The sequence below is a fragment of the Misgurnus anguillicaudatus genome, chromosome 15 (genome assembly GCF_027580225.2).
Source record: "Misgurnus anguillicaudatus chromosome 15, ASM2758022v2, whole genome shotgun sequence".
NCBI classification, from domain to species: domain Eukaryota; kingdom Metazoa; phylum Chordata; class Actinopteri; order Cypriniformes; family Cobitidae; genus Misgurnus; species Misgurnus anguillicaudatus.
In genome coordinates this window covers 14,383,274-14,410,979 of record NC_073351.2, presented here as the reverse complement: position 1 = coordinate 14,410,979, position 27,706 = coordinate 14,383,274, and the positions used below count along the sequence as shown (strand labels likewise).

The 27,706-nt window shown below is 37.6% G+C and overlaps 2 protein-coding genes across 5 annotated transcripts in view; one reads left to right on the top strand and one right to left on the bottom strand.

Moving 5' to 3' along the window:
• Positions 1-2,260, top strand: part of abcc8b (ATP-binding cassette, sub-family C (CFTR/MRP), member 8b) — a 33,021-nt gene extending 30,761 nt beyond the window's left edge. For both annotated transcript variants that reach the window (XM_073853443.1, XM_073853442.1), the window contains one exon: positions 1,990-2,260. In XM_073853443.1, coding sequence (XP_073709544.1) covers positions 1,990-2,127 — 138 coding nt within the window. In that variant the 3' untranslated portion in view covers positions 2,128-2,260. The remainder of the gene's footprint in view (positions 1-1,989) is intronic.
• Positions 2,261-2,321: 61 nt separating this feature from the next.
• The window catches only part of mob2b (MOB kinase activator 2b), a 41,079-nt gene continuing 15,694 nt past the window's right edge, over positions 2,322-27,706 (bottom strand). The window contains exons 2-6 of one of the 3 annotated variants that reach the window (XM_055173592.2): positions 20,585-20,956; positions 9,434-9,594; positions 7,938-8,031; positions 4,932-5,056; positions 2,322-3,978 (exon numbers count right to left, since the gene is read on the bottom strand). In XM_055173592.2, coding sequence (XP_055029567.2) covers positions 3,707-3,978; positions 4,932-5,056; positions 7,938-8,031; positions 9,434-9,594; positions 20,585-20,637 — 705 coding nt within the window. In that variant the 5' untranslated portion in view covers positions 20,638-20,956 and the 3' untranslated portion in view covers positions 2,322-3,706. Of the gene's footprint in view, positions 3,979-4,931; positions 5,057-7,937; positions 8,032-9,433; positions 9,595-16,597; positions 16,801-20,584; positions 20,957-27,706 lie in introns of those variants that run through there. The other 2 variants (XM_055173591.2, XM_055173593.2) reach the window with 2 other exon arrangements.

Sequence of the window (27,706 nt, the reverse complement as noted above, 5' to 3'; positions counted from 1 at the left end):
TTGTTCTTCAAAACCCAAATGCTGTGCAATTTTTAGGTTTCTTTTGAATCTTGAAGGGTTTTCTGATTACTATGGGGGGACTGAGGTGTGACCATCTACCTGTACTTCCATAGGAACCAGAAAACCCCAAGCAATACTTTTTTTAAAGAGCACATATTATGCCCATTTTTACAAGTCTCAGGTGTCCTAGAAGGTTCAGCTTAAAATACCCCACAGATCATTTATTATAGCATGTCAAAAATGCAAAAAGCGCTGTTTCATGTGTGTTCCTTTAAATGCAAATGGATGATTCTCACGAAATCCAGATTTAGAAGATGTCCAGCATCAGAATTATAAAAAAGCCCTTGAAGCCAATTTTTTGGCACATATAAGATTAAGGTCTGAACTTACTATAAAAATAATGGTTAGAGGATTTAATTTTTTTCCTATAGAATTATTTACATTTTTTTTAGATTATCATTATCAAAAATTATCATTACCGCAATATGATATTGCATTAAATATGCATTACAAACTCATGTTTCGGTAATGAGAAGTAAAAAGTTGTCTAGGTACTATGACAAACAAAATTTCAAAATCTTATTTCAAAATAAGAACTGCTTACCTTGTAGCCATCTTGAGTGTCACAGTCAAATATGTCCCTTCCAACAATTTTTTTTAAATGTTAGTTCCTTGAAAGCTTAAACAATAATTAAAAAAAAAACAATTGGTCTTGGACACATTTATATTCCTTATTATTGTCTCTACATTTACCAATAATCACCAAATACCACATGTTTCTTTACTGTAAATGTTTATAGTATAATATGCACTGAAGCTTTTTATTTATTTTTAGATTTTTTAATTATCAATATTTCCATGTCAAAGAACCCAAATCCTGTCATGGACACATTGCGGTAATGAAAATTTTCCCCTTAAATGTGGAAAAAAACAACAAAATTGTTTTGTATGATGTCATTTGAAATCATGTGCAAAATAGTACATGAAGAGATGTTTGTAACTGTATGCTTCTTATTTTGCATTTACTTTATCAAAATGTTTCATGACACCTCATAAGTCTAATTTTGCGAGAATCACCCAAAGCGATTCCTTTGAATACAGTCTGAGATAATAGCATATTTAGCCACATAAGTGCAACAACATGCTAACCAACACATTTAAAAGAGCTTTTGGGTAAAATTAACCAGTCAGTCAGTGGTCATGGGCAGGGCTTTATCAGTGTGACATCACATTAACACGTCTAATGAGCCTGCTTTGGCATAATTGGGATTACAAAAGGAGGAAATGGTGGATTTTTTTCATTGTTCACACACTGCAAATGAACGTTTAAAGTCGCCATGAAAACTAAATTAAAAACTGTAATTTGTTTTGTAATATTGCAGTAATTTTTTTACAAATGACTTAGCTGTGAGCTTCGTTTTTAAACAATGTGTGTGTTCTCATAAACTTTAATCAAAAACGCAACTCCCCCCCTCAAAACGATCTCTCTTTATTTCCGGTCATATGGTATGTCAGGTGGGCGGTGTCCAGGAGAAGATCGCTCCGATTATTAGCAACATCAAATGATCCAATCAATCATCGATGGACAAATTCAAATCCAGCCCTGCCTTATATCATTTCAATCAGATATACCCCACCAAGTGGAAAATAAGGCAATAGGCTTTATGCCCAGCTGCACTACTTCCTGAACTTCAGCCAGCTCCTTGTTTCCTGTCTGCCATTATTGGACAAACTGATTAATCCAGGTGTGTCTGATTATTGTTGTTGTGACTACTGAGGTCAGGCACACCTGAATGAATCAGTTTGTCCAATAATGGCAGACAGGAAACAAGGAGCTGGCTGAAGTTCAGGAAGTAGTGCAGCTGGGCATAAAGCCTATTGCTACTTCTGTTTCATGGCGACTTTAGATACATGACAGGCTCTAGCTATTAAAGACTCACTGTGGTCAGCAAGTAGTCGAAGAAATTGTCTGTCTCTGGTGTTTTACAGCATCGTGTTCATACCATCCTGGGGTCAGACGTTGTGATCGTGATGAAGCACGGTGCCATTCTTGAATACGATGAGCCTGATGTCCTACTGGACCAAAAGGACAGCGTTTTCTCTGCGTTTGTCCGAGCGGACAAGTGATGTATGGATAAAGGCTTCATATAGGATTTGGTTTATGTGTGGTTTTATACAGCTTGTATATTATTTGTATTGTAAAATAATAAACTTGTATACTTTATGAACTATATACCAAAGGAGTGTCTCAGCAATGTGTTTTATCTGCAGCGTGAGGTTTTATCAAATTCATGATGAAAAGAAAACCAAAACAAAGACCATTTTTGTGACTTTTAAATATTTTATTAGGTTATAATTTGCAGAGCTTAAAATATTAAATCGCTTTTAACTTAAGTATTATTAAAATACGTAAAACAAAAAGCCAGAACTGAGGAGCCCTGAAAACTCTCAACTATAAACCAAAACGGACAAAAAAAAGAAATAAATTAAAAGGAAAAGGTCCGTAAGTCTTCTTACAAAGAGGTCAGCCTAGCCGAGCTCTCTTTAACAGTGATGAAGGGTGAACTAAAACATCTTTTGCTCTGTCTTGCACACTTTTGTCTCGCTCTCTGAGATAATAATAATCTTTACAATCGATAGCATAGAGACTAAATTTACATTCTTTTCCATTCAGAAATTGTCTTTTTAAAACGAGGCTAGACATGATTACAAGCCCATGTTCTCCTGCATTCTGCTGCTGCACCCAAGACACTTTACTCTCTTCAAAACATCAACGCATTTGGACTTTTCAATGGGGCGTACGGCTTCCAGAACCCGAGTAGCGGCGTTTTTCGATTCAATTTTAGCAGACAACACAAATGTCTTTGTCACTCGAGAGAAAACGCATGAACCCAGGCCCTGAAGTCACCAACGCTCCCTAGGTAGAACTAAAACAGCAGCCTAATTTTAAGTTAAGCCACTTAAACCTCTGTGCGACAGACCATCTCATCCACAGTGGTTAGCATGCTAATATTCAACAGAAGTTTATCCCATGTGAGACTTAATCCGTGGGCTAATACAGGAGCCGTTTGGTCAAAAGAGGGGCTGATGGGATTGCTTTAAGATGAGTAAAGTGACACTGAGAGGCTTATGGGTAAGCAGGTAGCATTGACAGCTCTCTCAGTTCCTGAGTGCAAAAGCCGTTAACACGCGCACACACACAGACACACACACCCCTTTTACCCTATAAAATAAAAAAAACTTTATACCATACATGAGGCTCTGAAGAACCAGGCCAACATCTCACCCTTATAAGAACCAAGAGGGGAAAAGTGCTGCTATGTTAAGATAGATCTAGCATCCTTGTGTTATACTAACATCAAACACGCATAAAGGGCTACTTTTTGTCCTATAGGTGCGAAACATAAAACGGCCTTCTGTCAATTTGTAAACGGGAGGAACAAAAAGAAAAATAATCGAGTTGTTCTTGGTTAAAGGGTTAGGCTCACAGACAGGGCAGACACACTGAGGTTATTCAGCAAGTGCTGCTGCCCCCTGCAGGCCTGGCTGACCACTCCTTACTGGGTCCTAAAGAGAACAATGTTCTGGAAGGGTGAAAGGTCTATGAGTCCCAGCAGCATTGCGACTGGTGTAGTCCTTCTCACCTCCCTGGTAAGGGGAAGGGTGAACCCCGTCTTGGCAGGTGCAGAGAGCGCGACCGTGGGTCTCATCTCTCCGTCACGTGGTTCTGTGGCTGAGGGGGAAGCGGGGTGCAGAGGGCCTCTGTCAGGTCGTCCATTATGGATGTCTCCTTGGGGTCCATCAGATTGAATTCCCTTATAAAAACGATGAAATGTGTGTACAGTGTGTTCAGATGTCCGTGCAGGTCCATCGCCACCGTTTCCTTGTAGTGGGACCAGTAGATATGGGCCAGCACGTGGAAGAGATACTTGCAGATTTTTTTCACCAGTGTGTCGAACGTGTTAGGAAATTCTTTACCTATGTAGAGAGAAAAAACAGAGATATATTAATGCATGGTTTTCCATTTTAACCAATTCATTTTTTACTTTCATGTGGCTTCTCATATTATTATTATTATTATTATTCAACTGGAATCATTTTTTTAACAGGCACCAATCCAAAATACTAAAAAGCCAATAAAAAAGGACTTTCAAGGACTTTTCAGGTCCAATACCTTCAAAATCAAGGACTAAATTTGGGGACACATTTCAAGTGAGAGCAAGGTTACATCGTGTTACCTTTAAAGATACATTGTTACAGTTCCCTTTTGAGGGAACTCGCGCTACGTCACTGCGGTGACACTTTGGGAACGCCTCCAGTGTTAAGTGCGTCTGATGTGTATATCAAATTCAATCAATGGTGAGGCTTAACGACAAAGACAGGGTGACGGGGGAGCCAGGAAGTATATCGCTATCTGAAATATTGCCAAAGACGGCATTACAGGGACACAGGAGGTATGGCAAGGGAGACGCAGCGTCTCGTTCCCTTCTTAGGGAACAACAGTTACATACGTAACCCGAGACGTTTTCATGTGTCAAACATGAAGCATTTTGGTATGAATCAACATTCCCATACAGAAGATATAAGCATTTATAGCGAACAGTTTAGCAAGTGTGCTTAAAAGGCTAGAAAACACTACACAGGGAATAATATGGATTTTTTTCCAGAAAACTTCTTGCATAAAATAGATTCAAGCACTTTCAATGACCTGTATCTATATATGTATATTTTTAAAAACTTCCCAGGGCTTTGAATTTTATCCCTCAGATTCACAAACTTTCAAGGACCCGTGGGAACCTTGTTTACTTAATCATAAAATAAATAATCATAACAAAAGTCACTCTTTATAAATAAAATTCAAGTTAAACTAGCAGTTTGTCCTTGGTCATGCAGTTCATATATTCCTCCACTAGGTGGAAATAAAGACTTACCATATTTAGTGGGAAAGATGTCCTCATCTGTCACAAGCTTCTGAACTGAACTCATGACAAAGTCCACGTACTGCGGTGCTGTGCATTTTGTCTTTTTCCCTTTTTCATCAATCCAGTAGTATGTCCTTAGGGCGAAAAAAAAGAGATTATTAGTAGGAGATATTAAAAGTCTATCATTTCGTTCAACCACAGCAAGTTTTTCGAGACCTTAGTATTTAACTCTGGCAAGCAACTCGTACCACAGACATGAATGAAACTTTAAATGTTGTGGATTATTGAAGACAAGAGGGCTATTACTTTTTATAGCCTTGGAAACCATCCCCAGTAACTAGCATTGGGCTATGCACCACTAACACAACCAAAAACAATGTGTGTGTGTCTATTTTTTCTAATGCTTCTTTGCAGAATAAAAGTTTTTGTTTACATAATATATGTGTGTGTGCTGTGTATAATAATTATGAGTATATAAATACACACACATACATGTAGAATTTTAAGAGAAAAATATATTTATATAATAAATATCTATATTTTTATATAATATACATTTTATATATAAATATAAAAATGTATATACGCATACAAATGTTTCTTAATTATATACATGCGTGTGTGTGTATACATAATTATTATACGGGTGATTCTCACGAAACCATTGAAACACCACGGCACTAATGATTTTAGCTTTAAAATGTGTAATATAGTAACATTAAAAAGCATCAAAATTAACACAATACTCTGTTCTACCTTGCACAATGTGTGATTTCAACATAAGAATTTATAATTGGAAATTTTATCTCATTTTCTGCTGAAATTCTCATTACCGCAATGTGTCCGGCTGTGTTTGAACATGCGTTATGTTGTAATTTAATCAAATGAACACAAAAATATTAAGAAAAAAAATAAATGGATGTTTTGCTAGACTACTTTAGATGACAGAAAAATATTTACTGAATATTGATGTATAATAATAATGAAGAAAAATTAGGAAAATGATGTGTCGATGCCTGATGCTCTCATCCTCCGCAACACTTTTTGAGAACAGTTTAAGCACACATACAGAATTTTAATAAAGTTTGATTTTGAGTCACCAAGCACATGGACCAGTTACTTCAAGATGGCTACCAGGTAAGATAATTTTTTTACAGTTAATTTGAAATATTATCTTGTCAGAATGCTTACACGACATTTTGATTATCATTACCGCAACAGATGCTTATTAAATGTTAATTTAATTAATAGAAGCATAATACTTTGATTTTAAATGCATGTGCAGAATCTCCAAATTATGTTCTTTCAGGTTTGTCATGTCATTTTGAAAATATGTCAGTGTTGATGTTTTCTGAATGTTGCGGTAATGAGATTTTTTAGGACTAATTTTTTAAATTATGTTACAAAAAGTGTTAAATGATAAGTAAAAGTTTTTAAATTAATGTTCCCATTTACTCCAGACTTTGTTTTTCAATGTCTGGTGGGAAAAAAAGAAAATTAAAGCTATTTTTACATTTTCATGCTTGACATTTTTAAAACCAAGTTTTAGTGAGAATCACCCATACACAGTACACATATATTATATAAACAAAAACCTTTATTCTGCAAACGATTAATCGCAAGGCAGCACTAATTTTTTTCCAGCATAATGACACACAAGTTGCATGCTTAACAAGACAGGTGACTGGTGGAGATGTCAACATCTGAGTTTCAAAGTGAGTTTACAACACCAGTCTGACATGCTTTCTGCTGCATGGGTGTTCATTAACCAATCTTGTCTGTAACCGCATCCTGGTTAAAGTAGGATATTTATGATACTTTACAGTTATAAACTGTCTGTACTCCCCTCAAGTTCCTATCAGCCCATTTGTGACCCAGATCAAGTGAATCTCCACTAAAAGCTTTATCATAAACCAGACAATCACAACCGACGTTTTAAAACGGTATTCATATTTCAAAATCATCCTATTATGGAGTTTGACTACAATGGAGAATATTCAAACATTTCAATATTTTCTCCTTTAAAGGGACATTCCACCTCTTTGAAAATATGCTCATTTTCCAGCACACCTAGAGTTGAACATTTGATTTTTACCGTTTTGGAATCCATTCAGCCGATCTCCGGGTCTGGCGGTGCCACTTTTAGCATAGCTTAGCATAATCCATTGAATCGGATTAGACCATTAGAATCGCACTCAAAAATAACCAAAGAGTTTGGATATTTTTCCAATTTAAAACTTGACTCCTCTGTAGTTATTTCATGCACCAAGACCGACTGAAAATTAAAAGTTGCGATTTTCTAGGCAGATATGGTTAGGAACTATACTCTTATTCTGGCGTAATAATCAAGGATTACGCTGCTGCAACATGGCTGCAGGAGGCGCAATGATACCACGCACTGCCCGAAAATAGTCCCCTGCTATTAAAAAATACCAAGGTTACTATTTTTGTCAGCTGCGCAACATCATTGCGCCTCCCGCTGCCATGCCACAGCAGCAAAATCCTTGATTATTACGCCAGAATAAGAGTCTGCCTAGGACTTTTAATTCTCCGTCAGTCTTAGTACAAAATGTAACTACAGAAGAGTCACGTTTTAAATAGAAAATATATCAAAACTCTTTGGTTATTTTTTTTATGCGCGATGCTAATGGTCTAATCAGATTCAATGGATTGGGCTAAGCTATGCTAAAAGAGGTACCGCCAGATCCGGAGATCAGCTGAATGGATTCCAGGGGAGCTGGAAAATGAGCATATTTTCAAAAAAAGTGGAGTGTCCCTTTAAATCACTCCTTTAAAATGCTCCATTCAGCATCAATACTCCGATAATCAGCTCTCCTGCCTCATCTTGAGATCAAACATACAGGTCATGCTCTCAGCCTCAGGTCGTGACCCCTGAGAGTCACCTGTCAAAGGAAAGTGTAGAGTTGCCACTCTGCACCTCTTAGCAAGTCTCCAGGCTTAATAATGGATAACAGAGACAGGATGAATAATAGATCATATATCTGTGCTCCTTACGTGCTGTAGGCTGTCATGGCAGGACACGTATCCCCCGTGCAGAACTCTGAGATTGTGCTGTACTGTAGGTTGATGAGATTGAAGAAAGTCGTGGCTGGAACGACAAAGATAAGCGAGATCTTTGAATTATATCAAGATATCAACACAATGTCAAGGTCTAATGCAGTGGGTTATATGTTTGCCATATGCTTGATTAAACTGTATAAGACTGTTATAATATTAAAAAATGCAATCAAATCAATGCTGTATGTATTTTACATTATTTGAAATGTTGTAAGGAATGAAGAAACAAGATCCCAAAACCATATAAGCAACTTATTTCAGAGGGAACGCATTAAAGATCAAGCAGTACAGTGAAGTTAAATGAACAGCTTTAATGAACTATAAAATGTAGCGATTTGGTTTAACAAGCATTTGGGACATTTGCAAAGAATAATATTTCTAAATGAACTCATGTTTCACGGCTTCCCGTGTGCTTTCTTTCACGATAAAATCGAGGGAAATGCAAACAATGGTTAGATTCCTGGGCTTAGGAATGTTATTTTGAACTCATTTGATCTTAAAATTATGTAACTATCAAGTGAGGTCATGCATTCTCTACGATTGAAAGGGCTGTTTTCAAAACACCGCCCAAACTAGACACAACGGGACAAGACAAAACCACCACCTTTTCCCAGACTAACAACAACAAACCACCCGCATGACAAATCTATAAAGTAGTAGTTTAAATTACAGTAGACTATGATTTAGTTTCAATTTAAGATAATGTGGATTGTAAATATATTTTTAAATAAACTGCACTGATTGACTTTTAGGACCAAGCTAAATGACAAAATTAGCATTAGGGGCATGCGATGAATAGAAGCAAATATGTGATCCTGTATCAAAGAGCAAAAAAAAAAGGAATTGTCCAAATATCATTTCAACGTTATAAGCCACCTTATCACTGAGCACGACATTCGGACATGACTGTCGGAGTTCGCCCCCTAGTGGCAGTAGTAATGAAGGTTCTGTTAAAATGTAAATCCGAGAGAAGCTCATTACAGCCCAAGAGGCTTCATTCTAATATTTTAGGAGAGAACATTTAGAGACAAGATTAAAATAATAACGTATACATACTAAATTAATAATGTATTACTTATCAGTAATTGCTTTTTTTAAGGATTCAAATTTTACTGATAAAGTTAAACAAAAAATTGATTATTCATTTTCACCTCGCACAGTTTTGATTGGAATACACTGAAATACATAACTTCTGGTCACTGTATCACATGCGATGTAGTCACACAAGTTCAAGTTTTTTAACAGATTCAACGCTCAAAATGGATCCGAAAATTACACATCCGCAGATGGTCGGTACCTCACGCAGTCCCTTTGCGAGTTTCCATAAGAAATGAATGACTTCCGGTTTATCTGACATCATTTGCCGTGTACAGTGGAAAGGTGGCTTTAATCCCAATTAAGAAAAGGAGGATGAGGTCACGAGAGACACCTACTGTTGCTGGCGAGCCATTCGTTCAGGTCGATCTCCCTCGGTAGCACCACCAGCTCCTTGAGGTCAAAATCGACGACTCTTACTTTGGTGTACTCGGCATCCAAGTAATGCTTTTTCTCTTCGGGGGTCGGCTTCTTTCCATTGGGCTTCCCTTTGCCCTTCCTGTATTGGGCGAAACATGGGTGAACAAAGGTTAAAATACTACAAAAGTTGTAAAAGAACGGCTTTGAAAAAGGCACAGGCGTAGTCGCTAGCGCACAAGATTCAATACAGCCAAGTCTGGATGATAAAGCTAAAAATGTATTACATGTATTTGACTGCATATAGTTTTAATTTTTTAAAATAAAAAATTCAACGTGTAGACTTCGGTAAATGCTTTAGGGTTGGGATGCACTGACATTTTGGCCGATTTTTTTTGCATATAATTTTTTTATTTTTTTTTTTATTTTACATTATTTAGATAAAAAGCTGTTAAGTTATTCTTTTTTGCATGTATCTAAATGAAGAATATTTAGTTTGTTTTATTTTCATTCCATTTTGTTGTGTTACTTTCAAAAAGTTTGATTTTTGTATTGGTTTGTAGTTAAAATCAGGAAAAAGTCTTAATATTAATACAATTATACAAAAACTTGAGCCAAAATTTTTATATCGGTGCATCACTAGTACTTTAAAGGGATGACACAAAGTTAAATTAAATAGTTAAATATAGTTAAAACCAATGCTAGGACAAGTTAGGTTTACGCAACCACACACACAAACACCTTTTGTTGCGGACTAAATGCAACAAAAGTACAGTCGGCGCACACGCATTTTTCCACTGCACGTCTGTACTCTTGCCCTGTAATTAGCGACAAGACCACAGACATCCAGTCTTTTCCTTCCACGTTTATTTTTAGCACAGGCGGCTTATATTACCAGCATGCCCACCACCCCTTCCCTTCCCAGTCGTCTGTACCACACCCATTCTAAACATCAAACGCCCCGCCAAAGCCCCTGTTTTGGGGGGGGGGAGTAATACATGAAACAGTCCAATAGCTCTTAACTAGAAAGTACAAGAGCTGCTTTATTAGAAAACCAGAGCTTGGGAGCCAACAGTTACCTCACACCACCTTTAAAACACACATATTAATTAAGCATTCAATTTAAAACTAACCCCCGCCCCATGACAAACAGTAGCTACAGTTTAGACAACTTTGAGTAGGTCATGAAAAACTGTGTGCGTTGTTTATTATTCAAATGAGCGAAAAATCCTGCTCATTAACACTTTCTGATACCAACTTTTTTTAGTGGTATAGAAATGGGAAAATGTATCATATCATATACTGTTCTACCGCAAATCCATCCAATAACAGCAACATGATATAAAAGCAGTGTCTGTGTGCTTCCCTGCTCTTTAGACAGCTGCTCCCATGTTGTTTGACTGCGGGGCCCTGGGCCAGTTTATCCTCTCCACACAGAGCCCGGCCTTGTCGCTCTAATGCCGAAGAGACCGGTCCCGAAACCTCTGTGCTGCTAAACACACAGGAGCCTTCCAATGAGTCTTTTACCCACGTTTACCACTAACTACCACCGTCAACAATCCTTCCAGAAACCTAGCGCCGAGAGCCGCAGGCCTCTGGCTATTGCCAAGTCCTCTTTACACAGTTATGTGGGTCTGTAACAGTAGAAGAGTCCTGTTTCTATGAACTACATGGATCATTTCACTACCTAAACCAATTGAAATTAGTCAATTAGAGACTGCAATCTTGCACTGGCTATTCGAACATAGTGATCAATTTGTCGGTGCATCTCTCTGACCAAGGTGTACAAATGATATATTGTTGGTTTAAATGTCAGTTATAGGCATAAAGAAGTTGGCTATAATTTATGAAATAATTTTTAAAGTTTGTGGTTCTCACAAATGCATACTATACAACTTCCCTACAAAATGTCCTTGGCTTATTTAGTTCCCATTTTCAGACATTTTAAACAAACTGTTCCCGATTCCAGGAAGACCATGGCATTAAAAGCAGGAAACTGCTTTCAAGGAAAGGCCACTGAACTGTTACTGTAAATGGCACGGCACAACTTAACACGATACCCCAATGCAAAGGCTGAATCCAGACCGCCTGTGGAGGATTTTTGGATAGAAACTCATATCCGATCTCATATCCGATCTTTTTGCTTTGTTTTCTTTCGCTTGAAATTTTCTGTGGACCCCTAAGGGGTCCTACATATTATTTTGACAGGTTAGCACATGAACAGATAAGAATCAGTACAGTTGTATAAGATCTAAACAACTAGAAACACCGGAGGACTTTCGCAGCGTTAGGAACTAAATATATTTAGATTTGGCTACATAGAACAATTGTTTACAATGTTAAAGAAAAGCTTAGTTGTTGATTGACGACTCTGAATGCAAATTGATGATTTGCAGTAAACAAGATGTGTTGTCCTAGCTTAGTATAGTAAGAGTAGTAGCATAGTTTGCCATGTCAACTGTTTACTGATTGGTAGGGGTGAGCGGGTCACAAACTAGCACGGGGTTAATTGTTGTAACACGGCTACTTTACATATTTAGACAGGGCAGAGCAATGTGTGCTTTTGGTCTTTTTCTCTTACTGTCAGAAGATGATCTCCTGTGAGTTTGAGTTGGTGTGTAAGTCACCAAATCCAACCTTATATACCTTATATAATTACACAGCGTAGTTAGTTGTAACACAGTGTTACAATTACGCCTCAGGTATACAATGATGATACAATGAAAACAATATACACAACTATTAATTAAAATTGTTAAATAACTCACAATTATGATTTTTTTGTAACTATTTATAAGCATTGATGCATAATACAAGGATGGTTAGATGAAGGATCATGGATGGATGAATGTGTGGATTTTTATCTATTATAGGCAGATATATAAACAATATCCTTTAGTATATAGTAGGGCTGGATATCAGATGTTCCAAATCGATTTCGAGTCACAAGCCATCGATTCAATTTCGATTCTCGGTTCAATTTTTGATTCCGGTTCTCGGGACGGTTTTTATACTCGATTCTCAATTCAACTCAATGAACATATATTTAATACAAATTCTATATTAATCAAAAAGAACAGTGAACAGCAGTTTACAAGTGGGTAATTAATAAAAAGAAATTAGAAGTCACAACACTATCGTCGTTGTCTTGCTTGCGAAATCTAAAATGCTTCCATACCTCCTCCATACCACACACTTTTTATGTGAAGGTGGCATCAACGTCGATAAAGCACCTGAAACCTCCATTTTAAGCACTAAATGAACGAATGACATGCTCCCCTCTCGCTCCTTGGTAACATCATGCAAGGCAAAAAAGAGGGTGACATCTAGTGAAGAAGACTAGTAATTAGATTAACGTTAATCTTACGTTCAATGTTTGCGGATATAAATATGGGGGAAAAAAATCAATTTTGCTCTTTGAGAATCGATTTTGAATCGACCACGTTTAAAAAAAAATGATTAATTGAAAAATCTTTTTTTTTGCCCAGCCCGAGTATATAGACAGAATTTTATTGCATTATTTTTGTTTATACAACATGTTACAACAAACCCTCTGTTTGTTACAATGAACCCCACCTATGGGGCAAGTTGTAAAATTTGCACTCCTGTCACTTACGGTGTAATTGAACGATAGCAGTAGGTTCCAAACAAGCAAACTTTTAGTGTTCATTTGTAGCAGATATGTGTGTGCGTGTTAATTGTATAATTTTTTTAATTTAACTTCAATATTTTTTGAATGACAGAGCTAAAGCCAAAAATTGTTAGGTTGTGCCACTCTCTTGCTTACTATATTCCCATCCAGTATAGGGGACAGACCTCCTCAAATAAAAGCAATCTAAAGGTTTTTTTTAAAAAAATCAGCAATGCAGAGAAAATGCAAAAAAAAAAAAAAAAAATACAAGCACTGTTTATTTTTAGAGTGTAGGTAGTACCTCTGAATGCATGATACACACCAATTTTCAAACCTTTTTTAGAAAATACATTCATCTGTCTCTCATTTTCCTGCTTTTATGTACTGTATGTTAGATAGGTTGCTTTCTTGTTTTCTTCAGAGACTACAAGAGGCTTTTTCAAGAAGGTTGAGTCCTGAGGACACCTACTCTAACATATATGCCTCTTACTCCTTATAGAAGAAGCTTTGAAGTACTTTGTTGCTTTGCTACAATGAATACAATACAGTTCTGCAATGCCACTTGCATACAAGAAATAAAGAGAACTAGGCAATACATGCTTACATTTAAGCATTCGGCATGATGCTACATCATCTGAAGGCTAATTTTCCCTCAGACATCGCAGGCCGAGTGCTGTACAACCATGAGAGACAATAAGCACTAATAAATGTGAATTTTAGTCATGACTAAGAAGTTGTTAGGGAACATGCAGTACCCATGACTGCACTGCCCAATTCAAGCACATGGCTCTGGTCACTGCGGTTTGATTATGATTAAGGACTGATTACTGACCTGCCATCATTTTACTCCATTTATGGTCAATTAAAGAGGGTGGAGAACATCAGACTGTACAGATACTGGCACAGAGGTTTTTTTCCTCAGGAATACTTTAATCCATGCGAGTGGTTTTCAGGAAAGTCAAATGATGCAATGTACATGCTTATTAGCTGTGGTCTACTTCCTGTCTGTGATCACAAACAAACAATGAGCTGCAGGCTGCCAAAATGAAGGACATGTAGATTGTTCCTATGCGGACATTATTTCAGATGGACTTTGTGGCAACGGAACTCGCACAGCTGTTATCAATGTTCATTTGATATATGATCACAGATAGTGTTCCACTGACAGCAAGCAGCGACATGAAAACCATGCAAAAACAATCTTAAACGTTCAACTAAGCATCTTTTTTTTGCATACTAAAGCCTATTTTTATTTTTGGCAAAACTCAAGAAAGACGACATACCTAGTGTATTATGGGCGAGACTTATTGAAAAACATTCCAGCGACATCAATGGCGCATTTTCCTACTTTTAAAGTCAAGACGGAGATAAAATTCATTCCATACTTTATTGGGGCAATATGTATACATTTTTCTAGGATCAAATAAAACCGGAAATTTTGATTCGCAAATATGTATTTTCATTTGTAGTTATTAAATACCTCCTGTTGTGATTGAATTTTAAAATAAAGCTGCAATAATCTAAACCACTTCTCAACCAGAATGTAAACTATTTAAACTATTCAGAAAAAGTAGCATGCTGCGCATGAACTGACCTTCACGTACCAAAACAAAAGACAAAAAGCAACATCATTTTAAAATTCCTATGCTAAATGTCAGTAAGGTTTACGGCATAATCCTTTCCCTCCCTCAGGCGACGTAAACGTCAAACACCTTCAAATAAGGAATTATTCACTTTTTTTTTAAAGTTATTCCTAGTTTATACACAATACCAAATCTGTTAGATCAGATTTAGCCATCACGATTATTATAAGCTAAAGAAACGCTATTTTGTGAAGCAGACTCCGGACCGACCAGGCAGCCACCAATGCTCCAGGGCCTTAAAGCTGCCATTTAAAGACTATTTTAGAAACATCAAATTAGTGCTTTCTCTGAAAAGCCACAGTCTGTGGGAACACACTGCCAATAAGCATGCCAGAACTGTTTTTAGAGACTAAAATTGGATAGATGTCAACAACATATATGGAAGTTTACAGTTTTGTTAGGAAAAACAGTACCCCAATTCACTTGAACAGCTGTGCAATAGATGTTTGGCTTAATAAAACAGATTTATTTTAAAGTTATGAAAACATTTATTATCAGCTTGCAAAATACTGTAATGTTGATATATATACACACACACACACACACACACACACACACACACACACACACACACACACACACACACACACACACACACACACACCACACACATTTTTAAAGATAAACCTAGGTTAACATGTCAAGGTGCAATCACACACAAACACACATGCTGCGCATGCACGCACGCACACACACACCAATAGTAAATTGACAAATTTAGGAATTAGGGTCATTTATTATACTTTAATCCTTGAATGAAAAGACTTTTGTTAATGTTGCATTTATTATCTTACAACTAATATAATTGTTAGTGCACACACACACACACATATGCTATATATGCATCCCAGGATATCATGCGATGCGCATTTATACAAACCCTGCACATTGTAAACAAAATTCAAAGGTGGGATGACTTCTCCATATTAATCCCTAATGACATGCACTTGTAGGACAGCATCAGAGTTTGTTAAATGATTAACTGATAGAAGAGGAAGAGATATTTTCTTCCAGTAGGTGATGTTACAGCTCACCTGTGGCCAGAGACAGTCTACAAAACAAACCTAATCTCTATCTGATAAACTGGATTGCACTTTATTACTTATTGAATAAAGTAGATAGATAACGCACATGGCAAAACCAAGTAAAGGTGACTCGCTAAAGAACTATCACTATTGCCTTTTTAGCCAAACTTGACCTCCTGAGGGCTTTAAATCACAATCATACACTGTGCAAATAAGATAAATTAAGACTCTATGGTACATATAAGTAAGCGGGCAGACTCAAGAGCATTTTTGGGCATTTAATGCATGTACAGCAAGCATATATAATTGGTATACATTTAGTGGGCTTGTGGATAAAAAACATGGATAAAAGTTTGTTTTAAAATGTATGATGCAAAATAAAATATTTATGATTTTGCATCATTTCTACCTTTATTGTACAAACAAATCAGATTGCACTGCATCCGCAAAATTCCTATTAGTAGTACTGCAAAACTGAATATCATTATTACTCCCAAACAATCCAACTAACAACTGAATCATAAACATACACCCACGCATATGATGTCTACACAAATGCTGTCTAGGTAGGCAGCTCCAAGGTTTTAAGCCAATGATGGTCCACAGGTACGATACAGGATGAATGCATCTATACACACACACAGATAACATCACAGCTTTGAGACGCCCGGTGAACGCGCACACCGGAGCGGGCTGGTAGCAATAAACATTAGTGGAAACTTCCATTCAGTCAACTGACGCGCGCACATTCCTCTGGCAAATTTAGACTCGCGCACACGTCACGCGCACTGGAAGAGTTGAGCGAAAAAATCGTTTAAACAGTAAATCATCAGCGGAGACATTTACCTCAAAACTTTCCCGACCGCCTGAAGCACCATTTTACAGCTTAGTCCGTTTTTAGGAGACCTCTGAGAGAGCGCGCTCTCGCTGCTTATGCTGTGATCCCCAACCATATTCCCCGTGTTAACGCGTTTCTGCACGCGATCATGGATTCTGATAAAGTGAAGGCAGAGTTTACAGTAGTGCTGCACGAGGAACAGTCGCGCTGCTGTGTTTCTCTCTCAGCGCAACTTCTAGCCAATCGGAGGACGTGTGGGAGGGGCCAAGGTGAAATATTAGTACTGTAAAAAAAAGTCATTCGTATGACTCGTGCCGTATAATGGACATGTGCAGGGTTTGTGCACAGCATAATAGCATTTTCCTCCATACATATCATCACAGTTTATACCAAAGTCACATTTAAAACGGAGACAAACTAATCAACCATGGTTTTGTATAGCACCTAAGCAGGTTTTTGTTGTAACCATGGTTTAACTATAGTAACAGTGTTTTTAATTGTAGTAAAACCATGGTTACTTGTTGTAAAGGTTGCAGTTAATATACCAATAAAACTAATATTTACATTGATTTTTAGTGTGCATGTATGTAAACAGGAAAGGGTATCTTTACTTTCCAGCTTTTTAAATCAGTTTATGCAGTGTGACAATTCCATGTTGGTCACATAAACTGCATGAGTAACAGCAAAATAATTCGGAAACGCTGTGTTAAATTACTTTTATATGGAGCGGTATATCACGCAGGACACTGCTATAAATGCTCAACCTGTCATGTCAACAGCCCATAAACCATTTCCTTAAAGGGATAGTTCACCCCAAAAATGAAAAATCTGTCATCATTTATTCACCCTCATGTTGTTACAAACCTGCACAAATTCCTTTGTATTGATGAATACAGAACAGAGGAAGATATCCTGAGGAATATCCGCAACCAAACCGATCACGAGCCCCATTCATCTCCACAGTAGGAAAAAAGAATACTGTGGAAGTGAATGGGGCTCATGAACGGTTTGGCCAAAAACATTCCTTAAAAATATCTTCCTTCATAAATGTATACAGGTTTGTAACAACATGAGGGTGAGGAAATATAAATTCCCTTTAACAGAAAGGCAAAAAGATGAAGTAAAACATAGCAATTCAAGTTAAGACAAACTCATTTACACTGGAACACCAGACTTGAATTTTCCTGCAGAGCTTGCATGTTCAGACTTGACACTTAAAGAGTCGGTCTGGCTCCAGGACTAGTATTTTCGTCATCTTAACACCATGCCAAGACAGACAAACAAATGGAGACTCACAGGCTTCCTGGCTGCATGCATGTGCCCTCTTTAGCATTTCTGCATATAAATACATACACTATATCTGAATCTAAATAAATAAACATCCAGAAAATACCTAAAGAAAAAAACACACCAAAGCAACCACACACATGACACAGGTCACTAGTCCTGAAGGGTTTTTTGTGTTACTCAACATCCCATTACTTTACTACGCAGTTGTTTGCATCTCCTAAACACTAGCACATACCATCAATCATCATTGTAGAAAGGTCACACTGAAAAAAAGTAGTGGAAAAAGCAGGAGAGACTGCAAAAAGTGCTTTCTAAATTGAGGTCTGGACGTCAGGTTGTACGTGGGAGTGATGAAAATAATGAGGGGCTGTGTAAGCAGACAGGACGGGTGGGAGTAGATGGGCCTAACACTGACTAAGAGCCTTCACAGGCTGCATTTGTGTAACAGGGCCAAAAAAAATCAAGGACAGGGAGGTAAGAACGAGGCAAAACAGAAGTTTCTTTCATTGCCTCTACAGGTGAAAGAAAAAGAAAAGCTTGCTTGCGCAAGCAGTGACGCAAAAGCGTATATAGTATACACGCCGCTAAATGTTTTCTTAGCTCTAATGCTTTAGGAATTTAAGATAGCCACCTGCCTTTCAGCCCACAAATGACCAAAAATATCTTGTAGATATTTTTAGTCACAAAGGACCTGAAATGATGGAGTAAAATGTGCAAATTTATTTATTTTATTTGTTTTGACAAAATATCCCCAAAACAAAATTTAGTTAATTTTCTCACCCTCATGTCAGTCTAACTCAGTATTGCCTTTCTTCCATGAAACAAAAAAGGTGATGCGAGTGTGTCTATATGATAAACGTACAGTGATTTTACTGCCATGACCAAGATCATCACTGAAATACACCATATAACTCATGTACTAATATGCCAAGCTTTATTGCATGTCTTCAGGAGACTTGGGCCCTGTTTACACTAGAGCATTTTCATTTTAAAGGTCCCGTTCTTCCTGTGTTTTAAAGCTTTGTTTGTGTTTACAGTGCGCAATATAACAAATGTTCATGTTTCACGTAACGAGTTCTGATTGTGTGGCTTGTTAAGTGTGTTGTGATTCGACAGCAGCTTAGCCTGAGCCATTTGAGCTGACTGACGTATTCCTGTGGGCGGAGCTTAGACAAACACTCTTAAGGGGGTCGCACACCGGCCGCGCAGCTCAGCGCCACGCCGTTCTAAAAAAAAAACCACATTGTTTTCTATGAGTATATGCACATCGGCACCACCAGGTGGCGCCTGTCCGCGCCGCACATCGGCACCACCAGGTGGCGCCTGTCCGCGCCACCCAGCTTTGACTCAGAAAGTTGCTCAAATCCCTTTCACGCCACACAGCGCTACTCACACAGTTTAACATTAAATAACATCATATTTGACCCAAATCATTAACGATTAACATTGGCTGCTAACGTATATTTAGCATTTTGAAGTAGACGCTATCTGACGAAGCTCGTGTTATTTAATGTGCACTTCCGGTTTACGATACCTCTGAGTTGTCCTAGACGTGACTCCACGTGGCAACTGTGCGGCCAGTGTGCAATCCCTTTTACAGTACATTCACACGCTGCGAAAGCGTTAACGCTTGACGGAAGGCTTGTCTGAAGCGTGGCCAACAGCCAATTACAGTGGCCGCAGCACATGCTCCGGTCTTCCATAAACGTAATTGGCTGGCTCTGCCTAGGTTATTTGCATAAGGCAATCTGATTTGCTGACGCACGCGTTGCTGCTTGAAAAGTTGAGAAATGTTCAACTTCTTCCGTGAGCAACAGCACTGACGCAGCGCCTACGGACCCACAATTTAGTTCGGCAACGCATGACTTCACCCATTAAAAGTGAATAGGAAGAGTTTTTAAAAATTGAATCAGGAAGAATTAAAATGGAGTTATATGCTAAGGCTGAAAGATCCAATGTGTAACTTTAAAGAGGATCTCTTGACAGAAATGCAATATAATATACATAACTATATTATCAGTGGTGTATAAGACCTTACATAATTAACTGTATCATTTTTTTTTACCTTAGAATGAGCCATTTTTATCTCCATACACCGTGGGTCCCCCTACATGAAAATCAGCGTCATGTTTCTACAGTAGCCCTAAACGGACAAACTTTTCTACACAGCGTGTTCCCCCCTTTATGTTGTCTCAGATGACAACATGTTTGTCCTAGATGACAACATGTTTGTCCTGTGGCAGCTATCGTAGCTTCTTGCGTTTCGAAATTGAGGTTGGTTGCAACTCGCAATCTCACCACTAGATGCCGCAAAAACCCATACTGTACCTTTTACCATTGCAAAAGTCATGCGTTTTAAAATTAAAATGCACTAACATTTAAACATAGGCTTGGATTATAACAAGGAAATGTACTGTTTTTATGACACTTTGTCTTTGCTAAAACAAAACAATTGTATTGGAAAACAACATGCAAATTTTATTTTTTTTAAGGTAACTATTCTTTAGTAGATCCAAGTAGACACTAGCTTAAATCTATAGCTTAATATGTGTATTTGAGCTGATCTCAGTGAAACAGATCAGATTTCTGTCAATATTCTCTTTAGCAAACATGCCAAGTTGCCAACACAGCGCTCTTTATGAGGTTCTGCAAAAACTACTGATGAGAAACCTTACTAAATACGTTTTTTGAAAAGTACTGAGTACCTGTGAAAGATGTTCCAGAGGAGATTACGGGCATCTTCCTCCGTCTCTGCCATTTGAGCACCGCTCAGAACCTTCCTTACGAACTCAACAAACGTTTCCTCACCCCACTTTCCTTAAGACGTCGTCAAAAATAAACACGGTTGCAAACATCGACGCAGTCTGTCAAGCCAGCAATACGTTCTTCAAGAACTACACAGCCCGGTGGTAAAAGGATCTTAAGTTTACAGCTGTGGTCTTTGGATAAGTTCCTCTCTTGCCTGGTGGAGCCGATAAGAAGGTCTGGAGGAGGCCAAAACCATGTAGATTACCAAGCCCTTGACTGAAAGATGAAGAGACAACGCTCATGCAGCATGATGGACAGCAATACCCACCCTGGGAACAATAAGGAGTTGAAAAGTTTGTTTTAGGTTCAGCACTTTCACAGACACTTGAAAGGAGAACAACAAAACTGTGAAAGCGTAAACGCAGGGTTTCCCATACTTGCCACATGTTTGGCCAAAGATGAATGAAAATTCGGCAACAATTTACTTTACATTACGGTTTAAATAAATGTTAGTTTCTACAGCTTTCATTTTAAGCTCAATTCAAATAAACATCAATCAAAGTATTACGAAGGTCACTATACCCAATGCATGACCTCAACTAAGCAAACTATTATTAAGCAAGTAAATATATTTGTGTAACACTGTCCTAAAAGCACAACTAGAATAATAGTTTCTATATTATATAACATGTCTTTGCTTCTGTGGGAAAATTTGGGGTTAAAGTTTGTTTTTTTGGGGGTCTGTACTTTCACTACTTCCTGTTCTTTAAGTGAAAGAACAGCAGGAATGTACCGATGCATTGTTTGGGCCCTGTGGAGCCATTTCCCGAGGTGCTTGCACATACACTAACAGCTTTCCTGTGTTTATGTGCTGCGTCAACCAGCAGCCAACCCTTTCTGTTTGATGCAAAGCCGCAAGAAACCTTCCTCAAATATTATTTTTTATGAAATGGGTGTTATATGCTGACTGGAAAAAATGTCTTTATGGGACGGGGAACCTGTGTACTGAGAATCTGATTTCAATTTCATATTCATCAAAACATACCAAATTCCATGTGCTGATTTACCAAAAAGAAATAAAGATGAAATAATCTGAACTAGAGTGAAAATACAAGACTCCCTATATTTACAGCCGCTATCAAAATTCACCACATTTACTGCAATTACATCACTAATATACTTGCTTTTACTGTTCTGGAGTAGACAAACACTATCACTTTGAATCATAGGTCTCATTCATTAGGGTGGGGACACACCACCAAACCAATGCAGACGATGTAGCAAAGAATGAGTGCGTTTACATGCACAGTCTTATGCTTAATAAACTGATAACACGTGTGGTCATGTCAACGCGTAAAACAGTTTTCTTTTATCGGGAAAGCCCATAAAAATTACGCAAGAAAAATTTTGCGTGCCATGTAAACACCTTAAGAGGCTTTCTCGCAGTTTTGTTCATTTGAGCATGTCTAAGTAAGCGCAAAGTAACGCATAAAAGTCTCCGTTCGACTAAAGCAGTTAGCAGAGAAACTGCGAAAACATATGCAGACACGAGAAGAGATACAACAGTATAGCTTAAAACAGATATGCCGTTGGCTTTTTAAACGACTTTTATGTAGTATAGGTCAGGTGGTGATGTCACTGCCTCCGAGAAACCTGAGTTACCTGACAAATCTCCAAGTCCCATGTTAACGCAGTGGTCGGCATAGTCGGTTTATTGATTAGCATGAAAACAGTTTTCTATAATAAGCAGATTTTTGATAGTTATTCGCAGTGCGAAACGCTAATTTTTCCAGGCGCGTCCGCACTGCATCTAGTTAAAAACATTTGAACTTTTCAGAATGCCGCAAGCGCACCGCAGGTCATGTGACAAGGACCACCCAACGGTGGCGTTTTCCGTGCGGTTTTAGACGCGAAATTTGAATCGCCCCTAAATCAGCAAAAAAGCTTGGTGACTTTAGCCAACAGTGCAGAACACTTCGAAAAAGTGTAAAGGCAACGCTGAAAGTGCCCGATGCTGTGTACCTTGCTTTAAAGAACATTGAAGAGGTACAGTAGTGTTGTAGTCAAGACCACCTAAACCGAGACCAAGTTATGACCAAGACCGGCCAAGACCGAGACAAGACCAAGACTTTAAAGGGCCGAGACCAAGTCAAGATCAAGATCAGTGCAAGTCACAAGACCAGTGCACAAACACTTATGATAACATGTGGAATATACATATGATTAGGCACTGTGTGTGTGTGTGTGTGTGTGTGTGTGTGTGTGTGTGTGTGTGTGTGTGTGCGTGCGTGCGTGCGTATGCCATTAGAGAAGTTGATAAAATAATCAAAGGCATTGCAGATATGTGGGAATTTATCTTTGTCTATAAGCAAATAAAAGTGAACAAATACTAAAGAGCTGAAATCAACTTAACCATTTCATCTGAACTGTCTTTCCATGGCTTGCCGTCCACTTAACACAATGCAGGTGTTATTGGTAATAAAATTAGAAAAATTGTCATTGGGAGAAACTTAAACAATGCTTAAACAATGCCAACATCATATGCCAAACCTGAATAAACTGAATAAAATTAATGATAAAAAATAAATGTGTGATGTGCCATCAGTTGTGCTCTTGAAATAAAATTCAGAGTCCTCTTTGTCTGAGACCGAGACAAAATGCGGTCGATTCCAAGATGCGACCAAGACCTTTAAAAAGTGGTCTTCGGTCTCAAGAACTACAACACTAAGGTACAGATTTCGTAACATCCTTAAATTAGTAAATAGATAACGGAGAACGACTCTTAGCATTTGATATTGGTCAGAACCACTTAATTCTCAAGCTATAAGGACTCCAATCATGCTACAACTACTATTCTGGGCCAAATCTGTCTCCCACTCTTGTTGTGTGTAGGTAACTGATACTTTACTCGAATATCATACCGTAGTAATAATAAACAAAGTTAACACTACATCGACTGTTATTACTGTCTTATCACTGTCTTTTACTTAAAGGGGATAATATCATGAAAATCTGACTTTTTCCATGTTTAAGTGCTATAATTGGGTCCCCAGTGCTTCTATGAGCCTAGAAAATGTAAAAAAGATCAACCCAGTGACAGTGACTGGTAAACCATTCCCTGCAAGCATGTGAAAAAATAGGTAATTGAAATTTGGCTCCCCTTGTGATGTCAGAAGGGGATAATACAACCCCTTAATCATCCAACCACGACATTGCCATTTAGAGCAGAGATCAGCTCATTTGCATTTTAAAGGACACACCCAAAAATGGCACATTTTTGCTCACACCTACAAAGTGGCAATTTGAAAATGCTATATAAATTATCTATATGCTATTTTGAGCTTAAACTTCACATACACACTCTGGGGACACCAAAGATTTATTTTACATCTTGTGAAATGTCCCCTTTAAGCACTGGTAAGCTGAACCCGGTTACACAGTAAGAGAGTATGTTTCCTGGAGAGAGCTTTAGGCTATGTTTACATTAATGCGTTTATGCTTTAAAACGCGTTACTTTTGCTACGTTTACGCCTTTCATCTACACTACATCACCGTTTTCGACCCTCATAAACGGATTCGTTCGCAAACGCTGAAGACCCTGTTTTAGTTTGAGAACTGAGACATTGCTCTGAGTGTAAATGAACGTAGACGGAGTCTTATGTAAACGAACAGCTGATATTAACGTGACAGCGCATCATTTTCAAAGAAAAAATTATTTTATTGATGTAAATGTTGGTTTGCAACGGAGGTTTTGCCAAAAATAGTAAACATCTACCAACCAGCTATTATAAACGCTATATCGGATTGTTTTAACATGTATCCTTATAGATAATGTCTGTTTTATATTAATGTTTGAGTATTGTTGGGTTTAATGTGTTTATGTTTTGTTTAAATTTAATTAGCTTACGAAAGATAGACTGTAATTTTATACGCCATATGCGTTGCAAAGGCCAATATGAAGGGAGAATTGTAATGGGTCAGACATTATTTTCCAGTTTAATGTAAGTTTTGTTTGCTACTTTAAAAGGAATTTCGTTTCATATAATTGGTCTCTTAATTTTAATCGATATTTTGTTGATAAGTTTTGTGAATATAAATTAATAAAAACAATAAACTCAACGTCATTAATATAATGCTCGTTTAGGCGCTTGGCTTTTAGCTATTTGTGTGTTGCTAGCGGAGGAAGTGCACGGACCTCGCACACTTTTAAAAATTAATGCAATAAGCATTTCTGGTAGGCTAAAGCTATACTTCACCTCTGATTGAAGTTTGCATTTGCTTCAATTTATTTTTGCTTCAAGTTCGCTACTGTTTAGAATGCTTTCTTTTTAAATCATAAAGACCTTTCTGTTTAGTTATAAAATCAAAATTAACCTATTAATCATATTAATATGTTGTAGGGGGAGCTAGAACAGTATAAGTGTTTATGTTTTGTTTAAATTTAGTTAGCTTACGAAAGATAGACTGTAATTTTAAACGCAATATAGGCGTTGTAAAGGCCAATATGAAGGGAGAATTGTAATGGGTCAGACATTATTTTCCAGTTTAATGTAAGTTTTGTTTGCTACTTTAAAATGAATTTCGTTCCAGATAATTTGTCTCTTAATTTTAATCGATGTTTTGTTGATAAGTTTTGTGAATATAAATTAATAAAAACAATAAACTCAACGTCATTAATATATAATGCTCGTTTAGGCGCATTAGCTATTTGTGTGTTGCTAGCGGAGGACGTGCACGGACCTCGCACACTTTTAAAAATGAATGCAATAAGCATTTCTGGTAGGCTAAAGCAATACTTCACCTCTTACTATGTTTGATTGAAGTTTGCAATTTGCTGAAATTTATTTTTGCTTCAAGTTCGCTACTGTTTAGTACTGTTCACTTGAATGCTTTCTTTTTAAATCATAAAGACCTTTCTGTTTAGTTATAAAATCAAAATCAAAATTAACCTATTAATCATATTAATATGTTGTAGGGGGGAAATAGAACAGTATAAGACTTTCCCAAACACATTTTTATAGGTTCAAAAATAGTGTCTGTTATAGTTGCCAGCAAAGGACCCATGCATGACTTTTTGTCAATATCGCACACCCCTAGGCTGCGTAAACGTGCAAAGGTAAGCTATTATTAGAGTAATAAGTTATTTTACACTTATATGCGCATGCCCAGTTACGTGATTGGTCATGTTTAATGCGTTTATGGTGGTGTATAGTGTGGATGAAGATTCTTTTTAAAATGCCAGTATAAACGAGGATCGTTTTCATTATAAAATGCAGTTTTAAAACGCAAATGCTCTAATGTAAACATGGCCTTAGTAGCGTCCACTGGCGTTCCATCAGAAAGATCTCATCAGGAAGTTATGCAACTGTCAAGTATTTGTAATGTCTATCAACACAGAGACTGTGCAAGCCCAACTTGATAGTTACTTACAATACTAGATTTAAGTAGTTACTGTTTGGTCTCTATCAGAGTGGATGGGTCTATATGAAAGAGAAAAAAAATTACCTATATCAATGAGAATAAGGTACAGCGAATGACACAGAGGGACAGCATTGTGTAAGGTCATGGGTCAAGGGAACACACATAATGCTAAAATGTATGCTTTGAAAGCATTGTTGCTTCGGATAAAAGTGTCTGCCAAATGCATACATGTAAATGCAAATTCAGGTCATTACTATTACCAAAAAGCAGTAGCACAGTTTGGTACATGTGAGTTTGGGGTTATTCCCAATTCCCATAGCCCGCTTTTCATTCATTACATCTCTTAACTGTTCTAACTTTCTTGCGTTTAGCTCTAATAAAGCCTTTCAAAGGTATTCACGCCATTTCTGAAAGTGATTTTTGTATACTTATTGTAAATGAGAACTGAATATAGAAAACACTACTGACTTTGTTCTTCTAAGTGAAAAGGGAAAGGATGAGGTTTGGTTTAGAAGCGTGAGCTCAGAAAGAGCTCCACCCAGTCTAACTTACTGCCTATAAAACCAAGCACTGCAAATTTAGCATCAATCCATCCCAAACAGCCACTGGAAAGAACGAAGCACTGTGCTACACTCGCCGTCAAGGGACTAGAGTACTGACGTGCAAAAATCTGATTGGTTTAAATGAAACGCAAACCTCTCAGAATGCAAAAATCAGCCTGGGAAGTCATTTCACTTTGGTGCAGATTATTTCAGGCAAAAATATCCCATACATCAAAATCACCAGCATATCTCTGGGACTAAAGCTAGCACATCCATCTCATTCTCAGTTTACCATGACACCGATTCCAAAAATAGATCCATGCTAATGAATTCCCCACCCTGGAAAACAACAGAGAGGATTTGACTACTAGCACACATACTTAGCTCTAGCTGTCCACTTAGGACGAGATCAGAAATAGGTTTTAGAAGAGAGGTTTACTACCACGAAGCATAAAATCATCCTAAATAATATAAAGAATATTTTGTGAAAATATAACCTTGAGTGAGGTCATATCAAAGATTCAAATTAAAGTAAAATCAATGAGTGAAGTGAAACTAAAAAATAAAACCATACCCACATAAACATGAAACACATATCTAAGTCTGATATATGCATTAACAGCTCCTTTGATAGTAGAGTTTTACATCATCAGACACGAATATAACCTTTCGTCCCACTTTGATGACATCATCATCAATGCACCAGACAACTCTGAATTCCTGCTGACAGAACAAATGAGCTTCAGCGCCTATTCTCCCGAAATGCTCACAGCGACATGACTCTTTACCTCCCTAAGCATCCTTCATCCTGATTGAAATCTCTCTGCACTGCATCCATCATTTCTGTAAACGCTGATCTAGATTTTAATTCTCCATGGCTATATCTTCAGTATTTTATCAGAACACTTAAATGGTCGGAGAACATGCAACTCAAGCTTACTCTGACTGAGCCTCAAATATCAAGGGATCCTTTAATCTAATCTTGGAGAGAACGGCAATGTGCATTAAAAACTATATTGTTGTGTATTGTTAATAGTGCTTACTATAACCCTAAAAAAAGCTTACAGGGAGGAAAGTGTATGGCCTCCCCGTTTCACCCACTTCCTGCCAACACCG